The sequence below is a fragment of the Uloborus diversus genome, chromosome 3 (assembly GCF_026930045.1).
Source record: "Uloborus diversus isolate 005 chromosome 3, Udiv.v.3.1, whole genome shotgun sequence".
NCBI classification, from domain to species: Eukaryota; Metazoa; Arthropoda; class Arachnida; order Araneae; family Uloboridae; genus Uloborus; species Uloborus diversus.
The window spans coordinates 96,739,956-96,764,014 of record NC_072733.1 but is presented as its reverse complement, the minus strand read 5'-3'; the positions used below and the strand labels follow the sequence as shown (position 1 = coordinate 96,764,014).

The following is a 24,059-nucleotide window of genomic DNA, read 5'->3' as shown; positions in this document are numbered from 1 at the left end:
GTGCATTTTTTTTCGGGGGAGGGGGGGATGCACCATGTGAGACTAGCAAAACATTTCTCATTTTGCCAATTCTTGCCGAAATATGATCTAATGATGACATTGCATTATCCGGTGCATCATTTGGCATTGCAGTAATTTTACTGGATGGATGCAGAGCAGCCCATTCAGCATTTAAGCTGTCACTGAATATTCAAAATAACCCAGAAGCAGTGTACAGTCTAATAAATATTCATAGGTTAACTAAATGAAAAGCGTGATTTCAATTTGGGGAGCAAGTTTTTTATCTGTACAAAAGATCAAAAACTGTCATTAGAAGAATCTACATTTCAGTATACGATTTTTTTTCTGAACAAAATATTATTCCTTTGTAGTCTGAAATCTTAAACCTGAAACGGATATTTTCACTTACATCATGCTTTAGTGTTCTGACCAGAGCCAAAGCTTTAAAAAAAAAAAAAACTTACAATTAAGATTCATTTTAGCCACAGGTTGCATCAAGTTTCCGTAAGAGCAAGGAGCGTTACCATCACATTTATTTTATTGCTTAACTTATGCTATTAAGTATTTTTAAGAGTTCATGTTATGCGCGATATTTGTCTACTTCTTCGATGCAGATCGTCCGGGCTAGAGTGCCTTGAGAACAGAGTGGCGACAACAGCGGTGTTTTTTCCCCCCGAACAAGCGCGGCCGCAACTTTCGTCCAGATGCGACGAGAGAAAATTTTGACCGTTTGGCGATTAGCCACCAAGTGTGAATCGTTATCGCCGTTTTGGCAGCAGACGTGACTTCAGTTTCTGAAGCATTTCGCAGAGGCTACTGAGTTTCTCTCCATTCTTTCTTTTCACGTATCCACCAAAAACAAATACATACATAAAATTTCTAAGAAAAACGAATTGAAAATGATAAGCGACATCACCATTTTCTTTACATATTATGTGTGCGTGAATGAAAACAAAGTAAATGATAAATTTCAACTTTCACAAGAGAAACGAATCAGAAAAGAAGACCATTACTTTAAAAATTTTAAAAACCCCCGACTGAGTCGCAACTGTAGAATCAAGAGGGAAAAATGAAAATCCTTTTAAAAGCCTTATTTTATTAAAAATCAATGTCAAGTATTTTATTTGCTATTGAACAGAAACTGGAATCATATTCAAATATCATTTTAAATCATTGCTTTTAATTTCCTTGTCAGCCAACAATGAATTCGTTTATCAATCGCGTGAATAAAGGCTTAGTCGTTATTAAAATCTGCTTTTAAAAAACGTTATATTTCAAATTCTATGAAATATGGAAGTTCCAAACACATTCTATCAGATGCGGAAAAAAATTCTCTTTATTTTGGTATTAAATTAAAAAAAAAAAAATTAACTATGTTTTCACTGCAGAAATTGCAAAAAACTTTTTAGACGGGTTTAATTAATATCTTCGTTAATTAATGTCATCCAAAGATGCAACCTACCTAAGAACACTCTCGAACAGCTCTCCTTTCGAACATTTTTTTTTTTTTTTTCAAAATCGGTCCATCCGTTTAGACGCTAGAGTGCCACAGACACCACAGAGATACACAATTACACAGACAAGGAGACAAGTCAAACTTATAACCCCCTTCTATTGTTTGTCGGGGGGTTAAAAATGAGTCTTCTTGGTAAAAAAAAAAAAAAAACTTTTATTTTCGAAGAATTTAGAAAAAAATAATAATAAGTATATCGTCAGCTGAATACTACAACTAGGTAACTGCAAATTTGCGTAAAGTTGAATGTTTTACGAAATGGTGGTTTAATGATACATTAATTAATTTCGTGAAAAGATATTAATTCCTTGAGTTTTTTTTCGAAACAGTATGAAAAATACTGAGTTGAATTTGCATACTTTAGGATATACCCCACGCTATGAATATGAATGACTTAAATTAATTTTAAACTTATTTAATTTTGAACATTCACACTGTGAGTTATTGGAATTGAGTTTCATATCCCCCCCCCTTTATGGTTTCTGTGTGTAAACAATAAAAATGTGCACCAGTTTCAATTTTCTCTATAATGAATCATAAATAATAAGCAGCTTCATAGAATAAACTTTAAATAGTTTCCATATAATAACTAATATATACTTCTTTTTCTTACAAACAAGATGCATTTTATTCTCAGATAATTATTTCATTTGAGTAAAAATATTACGGGATGAAACCCATTTACAAGCAAAACTAACTTTTAAAACCCGAAAACCAAACGCTCCTGAAGCGGAGAATGGTTACCGCAACGTTAGTGAATCCAAAAAGTCCGCCAACACTATCGGAATCCAAAATCCCAAGATCAATGTTCTATAATTAAATCAATTTCTCGCTTAGAGTTCCAAAAATGATAAAAAGTGATATCCTATACATTTATGCACTTGAGACATAAGGTGAAATGTCGGTACAAAACTGATTATTCACAAAAAAAAAGCGTTTTTCTGAGACCCATCCAAATTCCCTATGTTAAGTCTACGAGACTTTCGTCAAGATGCCCTACGGCGAACAGATGCGCTTCCCCGCTTCTCAAGGGGGGGTGTGCTTGTCGTCACTCTGATCATTCAAGGCACTCTAGTCCGGGCTGGACCCGAACACTCATTCTTCTGGTTACCAGTCGAACGCTTTACGGATCGAGCTATTCAGTTCTGTCAGTCACACAGCAAGTGAAACTTATAAATTTAACCGAAAACGTCAGTCCAGTGCTTTAAAAGAGGTTTTTATGACAGAAAAAAAAAAAAAAACAATTTTTAAACCGTGGGTCTATTTTTCGTCATTATCCTGCACGATAAGCTTTAAAATGAGGGATAAATCAAAGAAAACGATCAAGAAATGAGGAAGATCTCGCGTAGCGACTAAAAACAGGCTACAGAAGTAATATATAAGGATTACAGTTCGCAAATCTCTGCCACTTCGGCCAAGATGACGAACTCATAATCTATAGCAAAGAAAATTCTATGGCCGTGGTAGGTTTTCCAACGTACACTACTCATCGATTGCAAACATTCGATTTTGCATTTTTCGGATCACTGAAAACGTTTTCCCCGTCAAACCCTCGATCAAACCCTTCTCGGTGGGGGGGGGGGGGGGGACACAAGATCTCAAACTATTGTGTATTACATATAATAAACGAATCAGTTATGGAAAAACATATTTTTCAGCTCCTTAGCATCGTTTACTGATATGTTATTTTTTAGGTGTTACGCAAAAGTTGTAATTATGCATGCTCCATTACTACAAATATATTTGCTTCATATTATCTTAAACGAAATCGTTATCTTGCCCCGTATAAAGGGTGAGGTGATGAATAATTTCATCTTTTTAATAATGACTCGATAAGTCTATGACTTAATAAGTTTAAAATCAATTTTATGTTATCACGCAACTTTAATAAATGAACATTAATCTCAAGAAATTCAAATGACAAAGTAGCAGTTGATATTTCTTGCTCTCGTGAAAAATTAAAATTGATAAGGACGTCATCTTGTATCCCGCCCCATGATTCTCTAAATATGTAAATAAATAAAACAGTTATTAATTAATTGATTGAAAAAATCAGTGAAAATAAACACTATTTACACAAAAAAAAAAAAAAAAAAAAAAAAAAACAGAATAATTATATAAAACTACAGAGAAGGAATTTCACTAGCCACGACGAAATGGATTATGTGGTCCGATCTTCCATTTGCAAAGACAGTAAACTTTTAAGGTAAACGTCTTACTTAGGGCAAATGAAATAAAAAGTCATTGATTTCTCAGTAAAATTAAAATATCACCGTAAGCAAGGTGTATAAATATAACTGATGTTTGTTGTCGATTAATGACTTCACTTCCGCTTGATTCCGTTGCATGTTGAAATTTCATTTTCACCTGGCTAAAACAGCATCATTTAATAAAGTAAACAAAGAACATTAAGTAAATTTTATATTTGCAAAATAGTTCAATGAAAATTTCTTTTTTCTCGCAACCAACAGACTATAATAGTTGAATTTCAATTAACCTAAATTATAGTTTTGCATCACTTCGACAATCTCAAGGTTATAAAGAAGACATTTTGCGCTTATTTTGACGGTGTTTAGATCGAGTTCATTCCTACAACTGGTGGTTTATTCGCCCCGCGCTGCATCAGTTGGACCGATCATTATTTTATCCGCATTGTATCAGGGAATAATGTTTATAACCCTTAGTAAATGATATGAATAATAAATTACATTGTATAATAAAAAGGAATTTCCAAACTTCGTTTGGGGAAAAACGGAATCGCAAATCATAAAATATATTTTTTCCGATATTTAATATTGGTAGCTTCACAGTTAGTTCAATATAAACCATGCTTTCGAAAAAAAAAGTAAGTGTTAATTTAATTTTTCGAAAAAATCTTCCAATATTTCATTATTTACTGAATATACAACTCTGTTAAAATGAAGAAAATAAATTCAATTTAATTCACCTTCAAGTTGGTTATCTTTTCATGCTGATTAAAACTGGCGCAGATGTCAATCAATTTTCTAGCTGTCTTAAAAACGCTCAGTACTCCCGTTCTAATTAAGTTAGATGTTTTGAACTTGACATTGGGAGCAAACTTTATCTGAGAAATTTTTTAAGCGGTTTTCACTATTACGCAACTCGAAATAATACGGTAATTTCTTCATTTGAAAAGGGTAGTTTTATGTCTCTATTTTTAAAATTCGAACGGAGATCTCTTTCGGTTCTCTGTACCGAAGTCCCTCCAAGCAAAGCTTGAAGAAAAAACATATACACATAAAAACTACTTTATTTATTTAGGTATGATATACAGCATACCATTTGGCACTGCCTAGAAACTGTACGAATTCACCTATAAGTTTGATGAACTTTGTTCTGCATAAATAAGGATGCATATTCAAAACTTACCAGATGCAATGCCATCAAATAATGTCTGGAAAACTATATTATCTCAATTGCATATAACATAATTTATGCTGATAAGTAAGTAGCGATTGTTTCTAATTGCTTTTCTAGTTACTTTCCAATCAATGCACTTCCCACATCTTTGAAAAAAATGTCATTTTCTGCCTTTTTGCTCTTGATTATCGATACATGAAAAAATATGATTTTATTGAATTTTCCTTTAAAATGAGCAATTTTCATAGAAAGATATTTCAATAAAAATATTTTTTAGTCAAATAAGTTCCATTTAAAGTCATTGAAATTAATAGCAAGACAAATCTTTTTCTTTTACTGTTTTTTTTAATTATTTTATTTGTGAAATAAATAAGAAATTTAATTTATCTGTAAGGCTATTGATACAAAATTTACCAAACAGTTGTTCCTTAAATTGATTAAATGAACATTATTTTAAGTGGAGAATGAATTCCGAGAAAAATCTAAAATAGGGATCTACTTTTTCATGAGAGACAAATCACAAATTCAATTAATTGTACCGTATTGTAATGAACAATTTATAATACCTTATCTTCATCAATAATGATTTTCTGATATTAAATGACGTGAGATTATTTATTTACTTATTTTTATCAGTTAGAATAAGGAATAAATGATGAAATAATACAACGGTCGGAGATGGAATCAATGGATGTGCAAATTACAAACACGTGCTATAATGAGGTTAAAAAATTAAAATTAATAATTGGAAAAGGAAAATAATGTGTATTAATATTATTTTCATTTTTCAAAAGAATTTTTACACTCAGTTTCAGCAATATTTACGATCTGTCCAATTTTTCATATAAATTCAGGGGCACATGGGACGTCACTGGGACCTCCCAAAAATTTCCTTATTCAGCAAATTTTGTCTGACGGTTTGGCAAAATTATCATCATTCGGCAAAATTTGGAGTTCTATTCGACAAAATTAACATCACTCGGCGAAATTTGGAGATCCATTCGGCAATATTTGGTGTTCCATTCGGCAAAATTATCATAATTTGGCGAAATTAAGAGTTCTATTCGGCAAACGGAGAATTTCTGCCCTCCGTAAAATTTAAGTTCTTGGCGTTCTTGTATACGTTTAGGAATAATCAAAAAACTTTAAATTTCTTTCACCATGAACAACGCTTTAGAAGGAGTCGGATTGGCAAATTGTCTCACTGCTAGGAATTAGAGGTTAATTCTTTTTACACCTTAATCAAAAATCAAATGAGGTAAGGTTACAAATATGCCTACTATTCTAATTTCCGTCAAACAATGACACATTCACAAAACAAAAAGACGAAAATAAATGGTCGAATCTCTTCAAATTGTTCACGCTAGTTATGTGTCATTTATGAACTTTAATTTCAATATTTAAGGATTATCCTCAGCACATTCACAAATTTACGTGATCCACACATTTTGTTACAAAACAGTCCGATGACTTAAAATCATCTTCAACTCTTTCTTGAAATTTTAAAGACAGCGAACTAGCTCCCAAATGCGATTTAACCTAGTTTGAAGTTAAAGTTGTTGCAAGTAGACCTAATGATCTCCTATGGCAAAAAAATATCGAATTTGAAAGTTCATCAAACATGTTTGTATTTTACAAATCCATGCTTTGTAATGCAATCGAATTTATTTTTTCATATTGATTCTTATAACTATCTTTATAATCTGTTGTACTGATAAATGTTGAAAGCGAGTTCCGACAATGTTTACAAAATGTGTCCAGCATTATCTTAAACAGCGTAAATCGTAAAACGGTGAAAACATATCTCCTCCACAAAAATCTTAAGATGAAATAAAGATTGTTTATACTTCCCCGCGAACTCTTTTTTTTTTTTTTTACATATTATTGATAGACATGATGTTGAATCTAGTATTGCATAGTGGAGAGGGAAGGGGGGAAAAAAAGGCTTCCTTAAGGTCTGGAACAAAGAGGGTCTTTCTCTACAAATGTTCAAACTCTGATCAAAGTGCGTCCAAAAGAGGAGTTTCATAGGCGCGCGTTCTCCATCGTATGACGTCATGTGCTCCTTTTTGCCCCACGAAGTCTTCAAAAGATTCAAGTCTAGTCGTGGGTGGTGCAGTGATATTTTGAGCTCCACTTCCATCCTAGACTGAGTTTCTGCAGACCAGTGCGAAAGATACTTGACTGCTTTGAATTTGACATACATTTCAAAATCATGGCTTACCGTGGACCTTCCTACGGACTTAGTGCACAAATTGCGAATAAGGTATGAATTTGACAGGTTATTAATATTTATTTCTAAAATTTGACAGGTGATTGATTTATTTGAAACAGGAAAAAGGGTAAAATTTTCTTATAGCTAATTTTTAATCTTATATGTATCAACTATAAACTGTAGTGCTTGCACAAATTGAAAATAAAGTATGAGTTTGACAGGTTATTAATATTTATTTCTAAAATTTGACAGGTGATTGGTTTATTTGAAACAGGAAAAGGGTAACTTTTTCTCATAGCTAATTTCTAATTTCATAAGTTGCAATTGTAAACTGTAGTGCTTAAATGGATGACATATTTCTAATAAAATAATATCAAAGAATGGACACTGAGCTTAAAATAATCATGACGTTTATCTTGACACAGTTGTCAAAAGATTAAATTTGTTCTCAACTTTCATCATTCTTACCGTTTGCAGCTAGTTAGAAAATAGTAACTAACTATTATATTCCACCTAATTCCTTTATAGCCATTTTTTAAAGAAATACATAAAATGACACTCATATTATAGTATAGCTACCAATCTTAAGTCTCAAAATATAAAACAATTTTGAATTTGTGATTATGCATCAAATTATCTATGTGTCTGACTTCTAAGCTTTATAGGACTACAAGGGAAAGGGAAAAGAGATTATTGCACGGTGAGGAGTAACTGAATCAGTAAAACTCTTCTTAATATGAAAAAACAAAGAGTGTGACAAATATACGGATATGATCTATTTTACTTAGAGGTGTGTGAAAAATAGAAATTTGAAGTTCGAAATGTTGAGGTCGCATTGATCCTACAAAATTAAAAAGTCATTTACATGGATCATCGGTCTTTAAGGCTTATAGTATCGTTAGTGAGTGTAAAGTATTAGTTTATGTTTTACTTCAATGTAAGCAATTTATACGTTGATTACGACTTAGTAATACGTATAAAAAATCGCAAAAACTGATATCATTGAATTTTCCAAGCTTAAACAATCTAAGTAATTGTTTCATGTTTATTATAAATAGTCCAGTTTTTAGTGAATAGTTTAAAGCTTCATGCAGACTTTTATTTTCATTTATTAATGGCCTTCTATTCATAGCCTTCTTCTTTTAGTTGTTGATGTCGGTTTTCGAATCTCTATTCCAAAGTTTATTACCTTCCTTTTTTTTCATTTTAAGTAGGAATAATTCAAATAAAAGCAAGGTAACAAGTGTGGCATTGTCCTTTGACAGTCCAGCTGAATTTGTATTTTCTTACATATAAGAATATAATTTTTATTTGTGAAAGATTCTGAAAGAGCTGCAATAAATTATAACGATAATAAAATTAGTTGTAAAACATTTTCTGAAAGGTGATGAATAAAAATGTTTTACTAAATTGTAACTGTCATATTAATTATTGTTATTTTACGTAAAATGTTTGACTTGTCCTCTTTCACTTTGCCTCTTAAATCGTTATGTATATTTTAATTTATAATTAAAGCTCTACGTTTTATTTTTAAATTTTTATTTGAACATCTCTCACTGTGGTATTAATGTTGTTCTCATTCACGATACCTCATTGAAAATATGAAAATTAAGTTGACGCATATCTTATCTTTGAAATTCTTAGAGCATCAGATTATCAGATTGCGAATGATTTATGTATGATCTTATATATAATATATATATATATATATATATAGAGAGAGAGAGAGAGAGATTTTACCTGATATTTCTCCTTGTCAGTTGGGTATGATGTGAAAAAAAAAATTAACTGAATATGGATGGACTTTTTAAATAACAAAAATAGCTAGCTAATTGAACTAAATATACATGATTGATTTTTTATGAGACAACTAATGTTAACTAAATATTTTATTTGGTAACAAATCTTGTAACAGTGGCACCCCGCAGATTTGAGTTCAATTCCCATGTTGGGCATGATCGAGTCAACCTTTCATCCCTTCAGAAGGTCGATAAAATAATTACCAAGCGTTCTTTTGAACTAAATCCTGAGGGTTCCGCGTTTGGTTGTCCGCCTAACCGGAACATCTGCCTTGCACCCCAGAGTTCTCGGTCTCATAAACTGAGATGAGCACCCATGTGCTGTTGCACCGCTTGAGTTTAGTTTGGTGTAGTAGTTTTGTCAATGGCATTTTCTATTCTAAAATCAGCGGATTAAATTATTTCAAACAAGTGATTTAATAAAAAACCTCCTTTTATTGATGCGATCGTCAGCAACATCTGCGTGGTGGAGACCAACTGAAGATTTAAAAGCTGAAATTGTATTTTGGTGTCAGTACCTCTTGTGCTTACATTTTGTTTTGTACTCTTGTGACTGACCCAGTGGATACACGCCCAGTGGATTCAGTGATGTGCTATTTACAAAGGGAAAAATGTATCTAGCACTAAAAGAGTGTATAGTGATATACAATAAATAAAATGCCCAATTGAGCTCGGGTGTACTGTAGTACAGTAGAATCCTCAGAATTCGGCCCTCGATAACTCGTACGATTGCAGAAAACTCGACACATTTTCACCGGATAAGAAAACTTCGAGAGCAAAACCTGTTGCTCGTACATCCAAGACCCCAGAATGTTCACTCACTCGGCTACTTTCCGGTCCACATTAAGTTGAGTTTTCGGGATTCTGCGGCAACAATTACTGTATAATATTTAAAGTAATAAAAAACGTTGAATCGGTGTAGTTTTTTACATCAGCAGAAATACTGATGCCTACTAGCATTACGCTAGTAAAATATGGAAGTAAAAACCTAACTCTGCAGACTTTTCTGCACAACTTTTTTTTTAGCCCGAGACCTTAGGATTATCATTTGAGAACATATGGTGCAGGAGAAATTATCAAGATTTCTACCTGGCTACTTGAAATGACAGTTGAATTCCTTGCGCAAGGTCGGTGCTTATCAAGAATGGGGAACTGTTTTGCACTGAGAACTCCAAATAAATTTGGCAGTTGGGAAAAAGACAACACGTGAAGAGCCTTAGTTGTCATTGTTAAGTATGTATCAAATGCCTACGTTTTTTAAATGACAAGCTATTAATCCACATTTTTAAATGATAACTTAATGAATATAGCTAAACATAATGTATCACTGAAGTTTCAGTTTCGCTCGAGTTATGAGCTATAAATCTACTGACATAATTTTATTTAGTATTGTCAACTGAATGTTTTTCTTTTACTTCGTTTTGACTTTGTACTAAAATCGCCTTTGAATTGTCGTAAAAAACATGCAATTTCATGCGTTAAACTTTTTTGTTAGTTTATAATTTTTATTATGTGCAGTTGATTCGATTTAAAAGCACTCATTGTTCTTACACGTTTAAAAGGAAAAGGTTGTTCCGCTTACATAATCCAATTTGTTATTCATTTTTGACTGGTCTAAAAGTCTCCATAATTTTTATATTCGAGCATTATTCTGTGGATTCAACTTAATAATTTGAAACTTTGTTGGCTTTTTTCAATACCTAAAAGCTGAATGGCATTACCTCCTTTTAGCCAAAACGAAAAACTATACTTATAAATATTTGCTTTAAAATAAAGTAAACATTATGTACTCAGAACCGTCATTTAAAAAAAAAGGAAACGAAAGCGTTACCGTTTTTTGCTCACGTAGTATCAAAATTAGAAACATTATTTATGCTTGGTGTCTTTTTGCGAAATTTGAGCATCTGTCGGCAATTAAACGGAAAAAAGTTTTTCCTTTATTTTTCTTCTGATATCTGATCACGTTTTAATAAAAAAAATAACGATTCACGGGTTAAATTTGTATACTTATTCTCGATGCGCTGTTGAAATTCTAGGTTGAAATTTGCTATAATAAACGCATATGAATTCAATAAAAGCTCCTTTTAAATTAAAATAATATAAAGGTCTCTTTGAAGAAAATCAAAAAAACTTAAAATATGTAATGGAATGTATATTTACACCTTTTTTTTTAATCCTTTGCTTAATGTCCCTAATGTTTCTAGGAGTAAATTTTCATTCCAATGATATTAATTTATCAATTGTTTGAAACGTCCATGAGCTTTTATAAACTAAATTCATCCATACAAGAAATGAACGGTTAGAGACTTATAATTTTAAACTCGGAAAATTGTGTTTTGCGAACTTTATCAACATTTAAGTAAGGTTAAATACTCTTCTCGCTACCATTCCGGTTTTATCTACGGCTGCTTAAATGTTGATGTTTATTTCACTGTTACATAAATCAGTTCTTAATATATTACAATTCATTAGAATTTGTACAAAGGGCGTTTTCTTTTTCAGTGAGCTGTTATCTTTGTTGGTTTACACGTTAATCCTTCGCTGTCATAAATAAGATACATAACATAGCAATCTTTAGTAGTATTAAAAATAAGATACATTATTTTAATGTTTCTCTTCGCTGCTGCAAATGTTTACAATTGTTATGACGTCACAAATAACAACACATAATGTGACAAACTTTACTGACATAAATAATGAGGTATTTTTTAATGATTGCTTGTGCAACTCAGAAACGTTTACCATTGTTTTGACCATATCAATAATGTAGGTTAGGTTTAGACGTTAATGTACGAATTAGTATCAACAATGTAGGTTTAGACGTTAATTTTTCGTTATCATAAATAAGATACTAACATCGCAATGTTTACTAACATTAATAATAAAGTACTTTTTTAATGATTCTCTACGCGACTGAAAATGTTCACATTGTTTTAACGTCACAAATAACAAATGCATAATTTAACAAACTTCATTGGCATTTATAGGATATTTTTTTAGTGATTGTCTGTGCAAAGCAGAATTGTTTACCATTATTTTGACTATATCAATAGTGTAGGTTAGTTTTAGACTTTAATATTTCGTAGTCAGAAATAAGACATGTAAGATCTTAATTTTTATTAGTATTAATATCAAGATATTTTATTTTAATGATTCTCTATGCGGTTGCAAATGTTTACCAATGCCATTACAAATAACAAGCACATAATATAACATTCTATTAACAATAATAATAGATACTTCTTTATTGATTCTTCACTGTAACACTCGAATATTGACTATTATTTCGATGATAACTAACCCTCATTGTGTATGAAATTTAAATTTCTTTCAAAATTATATTAAAACCGATTTTAACGCATTAAGTTTGATATTTTAACAAATCGTAGTATTTATTTTACGTTTAAATTCTTTTCTTTATCAAATTTACTATTACAATTGCTTTTGGAGTTCTTAATGTTTTGGATCTATATCAAGTCTACAAAAAGTATTTTATCTTTGACAGTATGCTTTAGAGATCTATTAAGTGTGATTAAATGCATTTACCAAGCATGAAAATTAATTTATATTCTTCTTTTTTTCTATACATGTGTTTTATTGATTATGTTGTGGAACATGGTTGGTGCTCTAAATAGTCTCTTTCACTTTTCATACGACAGGAGTATATTTCAGCAACACTCACAAACATTAAAAATAACTTATACCTTATGTCTAGAGGACTGTTGCTTTGTTATAAAAAAAAAAAAAAAAACTTAGTTTAATACTCTAACCAATAAACTGTTTCAGTGAAGTTAATACAAGTTTAATCGTTTTCACCGTTGATAAACATAAAACACGCACAGTAATTCCCTTATAGTAAAAGCTTAGAATACAATATTTGGACCTATTTCATCTTCAGTTAATTAATTGCAAATTCAATATTTTAAATAAAATGCAAATGCACTACAAGTACTTTCAAAATTATTTTGCTTTTTTTTAACTACATAATTCACTTCAAAATAATTTTCTAATGTATAGAAGTCACGTTAAACAAAAACTTTTTTCCGTCATAATAATCTACGCAAGACATTCTGACGAAATCCATTCAAAAAATATTTATGCTATTATTTGAACAATACTGAAGGATTTTTTTTTTTTTTTTTTTTTTAGTATCTAATTTCCGTAACTGATTAAAATTTCTTACTTATTGAAAAGCTTAAAATTTCTTACTTATTGAAAAGCTTATCTGTACATATAACAAAAAAGATGTTTGGGTACGTATGTGTTTGTTTGTAGTTTGTGTCCCAGGGAAAAGGGTAAAGCTTAGAAACTTGAAATTTGGTACACAGGGTCGTTTTGCCGACATAGTATATATCGTGAGCCTAATTTATGATAAATTCACTATTAAAAGTTATTCAACAGTTCATGAGAGTTTTAGCACTTTTTTAACCTACAGATTCCTAACTAATTGTTCGGTTGTCTTTCAGTGTGCCTCCTTGTAAATAGAAAAATCCCAATTTACTGGCTTTTTAAGTGCTAAAAATTAGTAACAAAGCATTTTTCTGATTAAAAAGAAAAGCAGCAATAGAAAAGATAAACAGACACACGCTGGCTAGGAGGGGTGCACAAAATGAATAATTTTCAACTTTTATTGACTTCGTTTTTACCTATAAATAGAACACCTTACTTCTCTACTTCTATTTGCAAGCTCAAAAGAAATTCAGAATGTGAAAAGGAATATTTTTTTTTAGTCCGTCTGATCTGAAGTTTATTTGTAAAAGCTAAATAAGGAACGCAAAAGAGCGGCGAATGATCCTTCCCTTAGGAGATACCTGTCAGCCGTCATACGTTTCTCTTCGTCTTCTGAATGAGTCATAAAGCAAGTGAATTGGTTTACTTGACGTTTCAGCAATTTTTCAGCAAAAACAAACTTAGCTTTTCTCCCGTCATGGTTTCACTACTTCTGACACCACGTTGAAAGTTACTGATAAACTATCATGATTGTTCATACTATATGTTCACTCCTCTTTAATCAAGTAGCGTCAATTTTTTCTTACATAGTATTTTTTATGTTTTTATAACTTCGCATTGCAAAGCTGATTGCTATGCTGTAATTGATAAATTTAACAACGGCAAAAATTATCCGTTGTTATATTAAAGTTAATTTTCGGAAAAATAAACTTAGCTGTTCTCTCCTCTTGGTTTCACTACTCCTTACACTACGTTTAAGTTACTGATAAACCATCATGATCGTTCATACTGTATGTTCACTCTTTTTTTTTTCAAGTAGCGTCAATTTTTTCTTACATATTCTTTTTAACGGTTTTACAACTTCGCATTGCAAAGCTGACTGTCGTGCATTAATTGATAAATTTAATTTAAGCAGTGGAGAGAAATTCAATAGTAAATTTATTTAAGTAGTGAAGACACTAGTTGAGAAATACGAGTTTTTGGTTTCTATTGCCTACCTTGTAATCCCGGTATTCTTTTCAGTTTCCTGTGTGTTTTTTTCCCACCGAACTTAAGATAGGGTAATGATAGTATAAACTTATTGTTAACAAAACAAGTTTCCGTTTGTTTTAATTTCTAAGTGAAACTGTTCAATTCGGAATGAATTCAAATATTGTAGTTTTATATTTATAAAAATCAGATGGTCAGGTTATTACTAAATCATTTTCTGGATTAAGCTAAGTTCATTTCCCTCAATTGCGTTACGTTAACCTTAAAGCATGTAACCGATTCTCCGATTTATTATGAGTGATTCATGCAATACTGGAAACAGCTTTTAAATAGTGTATATTCTTTATCTCAATTTTCAGAATTTTTTTTTTCTCTTAACATTTTTAAAATATTTCTTCGTCATACATTTTCATCACCTTTTCGTGTGGTAATGCATAAACATTGGCATTTTCGTCTAGAAAGTAAAACTTGCAGCATACCAAAAAATATCCATTTGTTAAAAACTCCTTAGTTCTGTTGTTAAAGAAAAATGATTTTTAATGTATTTAACGGTCAACCAAGAAATGTGAATCCAAGCCACAATTGAGTCGAATTGCATGCAACACGTACGGTATCAGTTTTAACGTACAGTGGCTTATCTATAAGCAAGGCATTGAACCTTTCATAACGTACGGCTCTAGAGTTCGGGATATGGCGCTTAAAATGAAGATAAATTATAAACAGACGTGAAGCATACAAAGAAGGATACTCTTGTTGGTCATATGCGGATCTCTTACCGTAAATTATGAGCCTGTTTATACAACTTCTGGTTTTTCTTCAATCGACATTGCCATTTTTCATAATCTTGTCTTTAGAGGAAAAATATCTTTCCTTCCGTTCATCTAGTTTTGATTGTGTTTTACATCTATCAAATCTTCCTCATCACTTAGAAAGTTCTCCATATTATCCAGTTCAGCATCAAAACAGTAGATGATCTCTTTGTTACTACCTAGACTGATGGTCGTTAACTTGATTGAGAAGTTGATTTCATATTTGTTGCCTTCACAAATGATCTTGAAATCAAGAAACTTTAATTTAGAATTCGAAATGAATGTACCGTTTTTATAGCCTAACTTTTTTATTCATTTGATGCAGTGGGGGCAAAGGGATGTAAATGCCAAAATTAAAAATTTGGAGATTACTAGTACAAATGATTGGAGAACGTGTCAAATGTATTTTGGGACAGTAGATTGTACTAGTGGCCCTGGTAGGTGCTGCTCTATAACATAATTTAGAGAAAAAAAATTCAGTGCAAGGCTGATCTTGAAATGAGTTTTACTCAAAACTTTAAAACATCCACTTACATCCCTTTGCTTCTCACTACCTCATTTGACGTTGATGAATCATTAAAAGGATGCTTTTTTTATCACCTCTCATCTTTACCCTCTCCCCCCCCCCCCTTTTATTCTTAGAAACCTAAAAGACATTTATTATCTTCCAACAGCATAATCGTCGAAATTCAAAGTCAACTTGGAAGACACAAAAAAAAAAAGCTTTTTTTGCGTTTGCATTTGCCCGTGAACATGCTGGTATTTTTGGAAACGAGTGGGCCAACCTCCTTACAATGACCAAGCATGAGACGAACAGCTATGTCAACATATCTAACTCCTTTCAATAAAAAAAACCCGACTGCGTAAAAACCAAAAAAACTAAAAAGAAAAATGTATAAGCCCAGTAGTTTAGAATAGAATGTTATTAAGTACTACAGAATAACTACGCCTTTGAAATAGTTTTATAACCGTGCACAGATAAGACAAATCATAAATTCAAAAGCAGAATAGAAGGATCAACAGTCGGGGCCCTTCCTTTCTGATTCAAGGAACCCCGTAAAATTTGAATAAGCCCCGACTGTTGATCCTTCTATTGTGCTTTTGAATTTATGATTTGTCTTATCTGTGTACGGTAATAAAACTATTTCAACGGTGTAATTATTCAGTAGTACTTAATAACCAGGACTTAATAACAATCTAAACTACTGGGCTTATACATTTTTCTTTTTAGTTTTTTTTGGTTTTTACGCAGTCGGGTTTTTTGTTTTTATTTAATATTTTTTTATTTTACACTTTTTAGTTAATTTTCATTGACTTAGTTATTATGGTTATAAGACGGTACATTTCGCAATCTTGTCATGTCATTGAGAGTTGGTTTGCATCGTGAGGTTTATTAAGTAACTTGCGGTGGTCTAAACTACTGATAATTAGTCCCTCTAGGGACCAAACACTGTTTAAAGTTACCTGTGCTTCACCTTCGGCAAAAAAGCGCGAACTTAAGTCAACCACAGCACAGCTATATAAACAGCCTGTATAACTCATGATGACGCGAAATCGGAAGCGTCGTCAGCCGCTTTCTTTCTTACAATCTAAATCTTTCTCGCAAAACTAAAAAAAAACCTGTCAAGAAAATGCACGTCGCGAAACTCAGTGCCTTGAATCAAGGCAGAAACAAATGCAACATGTTAGAGATGAAAATCGAATTCGTAGACATTCTTTTGGTGCTTATTGCACGGGTTTATTTTCATAAGGACTACAATCTGAGTGCCTTGCCTTCGTTACGCATAATATATTTTTTATTGCAATACAGAATACATATAAAGAAAACATGAAAGAATTTACATCAGAAAGAGGGGAAAGTACATCCGGAGCGAGGGTGTCTTGACCCACCGCCTCAAGTGGGAGAAGCAATCGCTTAGACCACTCGGCCATTGAGACTCCAATTAGTAGACTTAGTAAGCAAAAAAATTCAGGCAGGGAAAACTAACTTCATTTTGGCACGCAGGTAGCGTGCGACACAGTGTGCAACACCCAACGTGTGCCGATTCCGAACTGACAAAATATGGCAACTGGTTGTTGATATGGTGAATTTTGATTATTGTCATGTGTTTAGTGACACTCCCGAAGTTAAGACAAATCGATTGACGTAAAAATTACCAAAATTGGTCAAGGCGTTTAGCCCCTAGAACGCCACATAGGAACATACATATATAGTATAGACTTATAAACACATTACCCTCCTTTGCGTCGCGCACGCGCAGTCGGGTAAAAACTCAGGCGGCGAAAACTACATGCATTTGTCGCACGCAGGTAGCGTGCTACACAGTGTGCGACACCCAGCGTGCGCCGATCCCAAACTGACAAAATGGCAACTGGTTTTTGAAATGATACTTCTGATTACTGTCATGTGTTTAGTGACACTCCCAAGGTTAAGAAAAATCGATTGACGTAAGAGTTACGAAAATTGGCCAAGGCGTTTAGCCTGTAGAATGCCACATAGGAACAGACATGCATACATAGACTGATAAACACATTACCCTCCTTTGCGTCGCACACGCGCAGTCGAGTAAAAAGGCTATGAATAAAAGTAATCTCGAGTCACATCAACACAAATAAAGGAAGCTTAACCAATATGTTTCTCCTTTCCTTTAGATAAAACTGTCATGTCCTTTTTTATTTTATTTTTTTTTTCAAATCACTAAATGAACCACTTTTTCACTGAACGTAGAAACTTTGAAGTTATCTGAGCAGCTGTGTGAGCGCTCCTGAGGAGAACGTTCTAAATTTATGCGTGAAAGAAGGATCATAGAAGATCTTTCACTTAAACACTGATAAACACTGATCTTTGACATAAACACGTTAGGCCTCCAAATTTGAATCCTATTCATTTTCGAGAGACGCATTTAATTTAAATTTGTTGTTAGTATTCGTAACCCTTTCTTTCCTTTTAATTTTCTTTCATTGTTTGTTCTTTTTATCACATGTGTTATTTCTCTGGGCTAGAAGGCTTGTACTTATTTCTGGGAGCTCAAAGAGGATTTTATACTTATTCCTTGGGCTTTAGTTGAAACTGAGCGATGGGCATCGTTGCAAGTGAGTACGGTTCATTGATTCCGGGAGGTTATATAGCTTGCAGCATGCAATGGAAATTCATTTCCAGGTTAAAAAAAAGAGGTAAATAGTTCAGCAAACTATGTAACTAGTTATAGTGCTGCATCATTGTACAAGAGTTCCATGACGGTACATGTATTTAAGTGTTTTTTTTTTTTTTTTGGTGATTTTATTTTCTAAAATCTTATATGTAATCTTACATAATAAATCTTAAACTAGTCGCCCCGTGCGGAACTCCGCACTGTGCTTCAAATCGTTTCATGTATCATTCCACTCTTTAAAAATTTCAAAAAAAAAAACGGACATTATGAAGAATAGAAAAAAGTAAACGGATGTTGGCACCAAAGAAGGCATGTAATTTGAAGACATCAGTAAAAAAAACCTCTTTAAATACAATGTTGGTAGCGATACTGTGATCATCGCTCACTTTTTGGTTGTACGTATTTTCAATGCAAGCATAAATATTATCAAAATTTTTACTCGTGAAAAAACAGTAGTTTTGCATGTGAAAAAACGGGTAGTGGCGAATACAATCCTGCCTATGTGAGCCTCTGACGAAAAAAAAAAACATTAAAACGATATTTATTGGCACGGATTCAGACTTACGCAATTTTGATTATCACTACGACACTCCAACCAACCGGACAAATGTGTTTTCGTTTCCGAATGCAGTTCATTGAACAATGTGTAATAAAAAACAGCACAAAAAAAAAAGTTTCAAGTAGCGTTTCCGTCGTATTAATTTTATTTCCTTAAGTGTGTTATCTATTGCATGTTATTCGTATATGTAATGCGTGTTATTAATCTAAACTAGCTATAATGGCAGACAGCCCAGTCAGGGCGTGAACTGTAGTTCAGTTAGTTTATTGCTGAACGCTCTTCCGAAAAAAACTTATCAATTTAACCGAACAACTCAGTTCAGTTTTAAAAAGAGGTGAATTGTAATTTTTTTGTGACGACGGAAAAAAACTGGAAAATTAGATTAGAATTTTACTGTAAAAAAAAAAAAATTGTATAAGAACTACAAGCTGCATCAAGATTTTGCAACAGCAAGGAACGTTCCCATTTCATTGCATTACGTGTGTTAGTTATTGTATGTTAAGTGTACATGCAATGCGTAATATATTGGTCAAGTTTGTCGATACTGGCAGATCGTCCGGGCAAGGCTCGAACACTAGTCTAAGGTTGCTGAATGCTCTACCCATTGAGCTACTCAGCTGTGTCAGTCAGAACGCAAGGTAAACGGATTAATTTAACTGATCAACTCAGTCCGGTTCTTTTAAACTTTATTTTTTAAAAAAGAGGCCAAATGTGAGATTTTTTTCGAGAAAAGTGTTTGGAAAAATTGGAAAATTGAATTAAAACTGTGGTGACGGAAAAAAAAAACATTGAATCCGAACTTTCCGTTTTAGATACGAACTTGCCACCTTCCTATTCATACGACAACGCTCCATCCTACCGAGCAAATTCCTAAGCTTTCGAATCATTCATTGAAAGGATGTGTGTTTTTTTTTCTTTTTTGACCGAAAAATTGATTTTTTGACCTTAGGTCTATTTTTTGTCATTAGCCTGCACGATTAGCTATAAAATGAGGGGGAATTTCATCAAGAAATAAGAAAGATCTCGCGTACCGACAGAAACACAGTCTACAGAAATAAAATACAAGATATTGAAGAGAAGTGTTTTTATCCTTGAAAATTTATACAATTTGACATAGCAGGTTGGTATAACCGTTATGACTCAGATGGCAGCACGTGTTCATCATTTAACCGAACGGTTAAAATACAAAATCAGTTAAGTACGTTTTTTAAGCGTAACTTTTCGAATGTAGTTAAAAGGTGACCGGAAATTTTTTGCCGAAAGCAGAAGGAAAAAAAATGATATCTTACTCATGAAGTTGGTAGCAATTTTTATGCTTTCGATTATGCTTGTGAAACGCGTTATTTATGCTTATGAAACGCGTAATTTCAATTTGAGGAAGTAATCATTTAATTTGTACAATGGGTCAAGAATTGTCATTAGAAGAATCTGCATTTCAGTATACGGAAAAAAAAAATATTTTTTCTGCACAAAAAATTATTTCCTTGAAGTCTGAAATCCTAAACCTGATACTTCTATTTATGCTTACATTATGCTTTAATTTTCTGAGCGGAGTCAAAGCTTGAAAAAAAAAAGTCCAATAAGTGTTATTTTAACTGCAGGATGAAGTATTCCCGTCGCCTTTATTTTATTGCCTCACGTGTGATATTTATCGTTTGGCAAGTGTACATGTAGTGCACGATTTATTGGTCTAATTTTTCGATATTGGCAGATCTTCCGGGGAAGGCCCGAAGACTCATTCAACTGGTTATCAGTCGAACGCTGTACCGATCGAGCTATTGAGCTCTGTCGGGCACAGCGCAAGTTAAAGTCATAAATGTAACCGAAAAACTCAGTCTGGTAATGTTAAACAGGTATTTTTGACAAAAAAAAAAAAAAAAAAAAAAAACAATTTTTAGGAAGTGGGTCTTTTTTTTTTCATCATTAGCCTGTACGACAACCTTTAAAATGAGGGGTAAATCAAGAAAATTGATTAAGAATTGAAACAGATCTCTCGTAGTGACAAAAAACAGGCTACAGAAATAATATATATAGACGTTAAATGAGAAAATTTGATTTAAGGAGAAAAAGTTATTTTGATGCTCATTTTTCTTGATTTTACATAATAAAGTATTTTATTATACATGGTTATTTAAAACAAGGTCCGACATATCATCCTCCCATGTTTGGTGAGATTGCTACAGGGGGTGGTGAGCATCGTCAAGTGTTGTAGAGGAGTATATTCATATTGGTGGTTTTTTGATTAATTGTCGGCAAGACTTTCACGTTTGTATCCAACTTGACCAACATGATCCTATACGACTAGAAAAACTATTCACGTTGAAAAGATCGCTATGCGGGATTTTACATTCCTTTAAGAAAATCGCTGGTAAGCTGCATGTTTATGTATTAAACGCTTTGGAGATTCTTGGATGGACGCTCTTACATGAGTCACATTTCTCAACGTTGTAACGGTTTAAGATCGGCTAGTCGATTTTGTTTTCAGTGCAGAAGTAGTGGTCATAAAATTGCTCTTTTCTGCATAAACAAATGTCCGATCGTTTGGAATTTTATACCGTTTTAACGTCCGAACATACTAATCCAATAAAGCTTCTTGGGAGTCGAATGATAATTGCTAAAATCGGCTTTTTGGTACAGACTATCGAAAAGTGTTGGCGATTTGTAAGCACCACTAAATATTTTTAACGCAATCATATATATACTTAAGCGTAAAAGTTTTCATTGGTGTCATATCTGGCAGCATTGAATAGCATTCAACAGATTGAAGAAGTGAATTGAATGAATCGGCCATGTTGAATCTCACGTGTGTATTCTTGTTGCGTACATTTAAATCTTGTTCCATGTTTCTTGTTCCTGTCAATGTTTCTATTTAAATTACCTTTGAGAATAAATGTAATGTTATAACCAAGTGTCACCTCTCTTCACCCAACTACGATAGTAGGTACGTTGGCAGCTCTCTTATAACGTTCTAACAATTGAGCAGTAAATTGGGGAAAGTTGTAGTCCAGTTTATCTTACGGTGTATTCAACGAACTAGCATTTTTTCTTTTAATTAAAATTTAGATTAATGTCGTTATAGGAGCTCTGGTGCATTTTATTCTCAATTGTTACGAAAGGTGGGATTACCGCTTTTAACATTTGCATATATTTGTCAAAAGAGGTTCTCAACTTATGTATGTGTCAACAAAAAATAAACACCGAAACAGATTTGCTAATCCTGACATGAGAATTCAACTTTCGTTAATAAAGCCTAGTAATAAGTATATCTGCAATAAAAAAATAATAGCTACTAGTCTCCTTAATATTTAAACTTTAAAGTTTTATTTGAAAAGGGTTGTTTAAAGTTGTTTCAAGAAATTGCGTGATAGTTTTTTTTAAGTGCTTTTTAAAACTAAAAGTATTATTTGAACTATTTTTTATTGCAAGTGAACCATTTTTAGAATGTTTCATTCAAACTATAATATCAAAGAAAAACCAGCGGTTCTATGAAATTATCGGGCGTCTAAAAAGATTTCACTAATCAAAGAATTTAAGAACCACTGCTTTTGAATGATTATATTTTCAGAAAGCTATTTATATATGTATATGGGAGAGGGGGCACAGAGAAACACGGGGTATAATGGGCCAAATGTAGTTTTTCCTATAATTTAGATACTAAAAATTAAAAAAGAGTCATTTTTAGTTAACCTGCATGAAAACACCGTAGTGACTAGTCACTGCCACATTTCAACTTGGAGGGAAGCTGTAGCCCATTTTTACTTTTTCTTGAGTTTTACCGTGTTTTTGCCTCGCTTAACTTTTTAAACTTTGATGGATAAATTGTTATTCAATAATCAATATCAATGCATTAACTTAAAGTTAAACTCTTTTAAATGCATGCATGTAATGCTCTTTATTTCATTAATAAATTTTGACTCTTGAATGAAAGATAGGCGTAGAGGGGGACAGTGTCTTACTGTACCTCCAACATCCCTCACTACAAAGTAAACATTTCAGAACGATGCAAAGTAAATATATATTAGAACATCAAGATTGAAAATTAAATTATTAATGAACATTATTTTACTAAGATTTTATGGTAGAGGGTGAATACAAATGATGGACCCAATTTCAACAAATCGCATTTTCGAAACAACTGCACACATTACAATAAGTGATACATGAATGTAAAGAGAAATATACCAAGTGTTTTTCCCAGTGAAGTTCAACCGCACAGATGTGCACTGTGTGTGCACGTTATGTAAAACGTTCAATTGTTCAATATCAAATGCTCAATATTGGAGCCCTTTGCTAATATGTAATCCAGTTCGTTCCACACATTTTGGAGCATCACACTGTCAATGGTTTGCAATACTGCACAAATGCAGTCTAGAAGTGTTTGTAGTGTTCTCGGCTTCGGAGGTTGATAAACAGTGCCTAAAATGTAACCCAATAAAAGGAAATCACATGGCGCGTGGAACGAACTTTTGTTACAGATTAGATGACTCTGTCGTGAAACAAAAAGTTCGCACATCGAACATTTGTTTAACTGAAAAAAAATTGGTATGTTTCTCTTCTTATTCAGGTATCACTAAATGTAATGCGTGTAATAGTTTCTAAAATATGATTGTTTAAAATCCGGTTTTTCATTTGCGGCATTCACGTGCATCTAAGGAGTGCATTTACTAGCTCACTTGCCTGTTGATACTTTATGTTTATATATTATTACTAATGGATATTTCTTATAAATAGTAATCTAAGTTCATTATTCTGCGTTATTGTGTTTCTAACAGGGGTGCCCACAGAGGGGGATTATTGCGCAAGTTGCGCCATCAAGATTTGGGGGGGGGGGGATTTTTTTAATTTTTCAATTTATGTATTTAAATTTATTTGTTGATTTATTTTTAACTATTCATTTTATTTTATTTTATTCATTTCATTATGTGTGTATGTTATTGGTGTAGCACGGAACTTTTCCGACAAAATAATAATTTAAAATAAATAATTAAAAAACATTTTTTTAAAAATGAATAAAATAAAAAAGTGAAAAGGAATGAGATTTTTTTGGCGGGGGGAAGGGATTTGCGCCATCGAACTTGCGGGGGGGGGGGGAGGGTGATGGGCACCCCTGATTTCCAAACATAAAGTAACACTAAAATTAAGTGGCGGGTCAAAAACAATATGTTTTTGAGGACTTCCGATGTTTTTCTGGG

At 32.6% G+C, this 24,059-nt stretch overlaps 2 protein-coding genes across 4 annotated transcripts in view; one reads left to right on the top strand and one right to left on the bottom strand.

Annotated features, from left to right (window-relative positions):
* LOC129218280 (muscle-specific protein 20-like) overlaps positions 1-24,059 on the top strand; it is a 122,853-nt gene that overhangs the window by 18,327 nt on the left and 80,467 nt on the right. The window contains exon 1 of one of the 2 annotated variants that reach the window (XM_054852515.1): positions 6,979-7,160. The exons of the other annotated variant lie outside the window; for it this stretch is intronic. Within the exon in view, the coding sequence (XP_054708490.1) occupies positions 7,110-7,160 (51 nt within the window). The 5' untranslated portion in view covers positions 6,979-7,109. Of the gene's footprint in view, positions 1-6,978; positions 7,161-24,059 lie in introns of those variants that run through there. 2 annotated transcript variants of the gene reach the window in all.
* LOC129218279 (organic cation transporter protein-like) overlaps positions 1-24,059 on the bottom strand; it is a 230,253-nt gene that overhangs the window by 165,398 nt on the left and 40,796 nt on the right. The window lies entirely within an intron of this gene.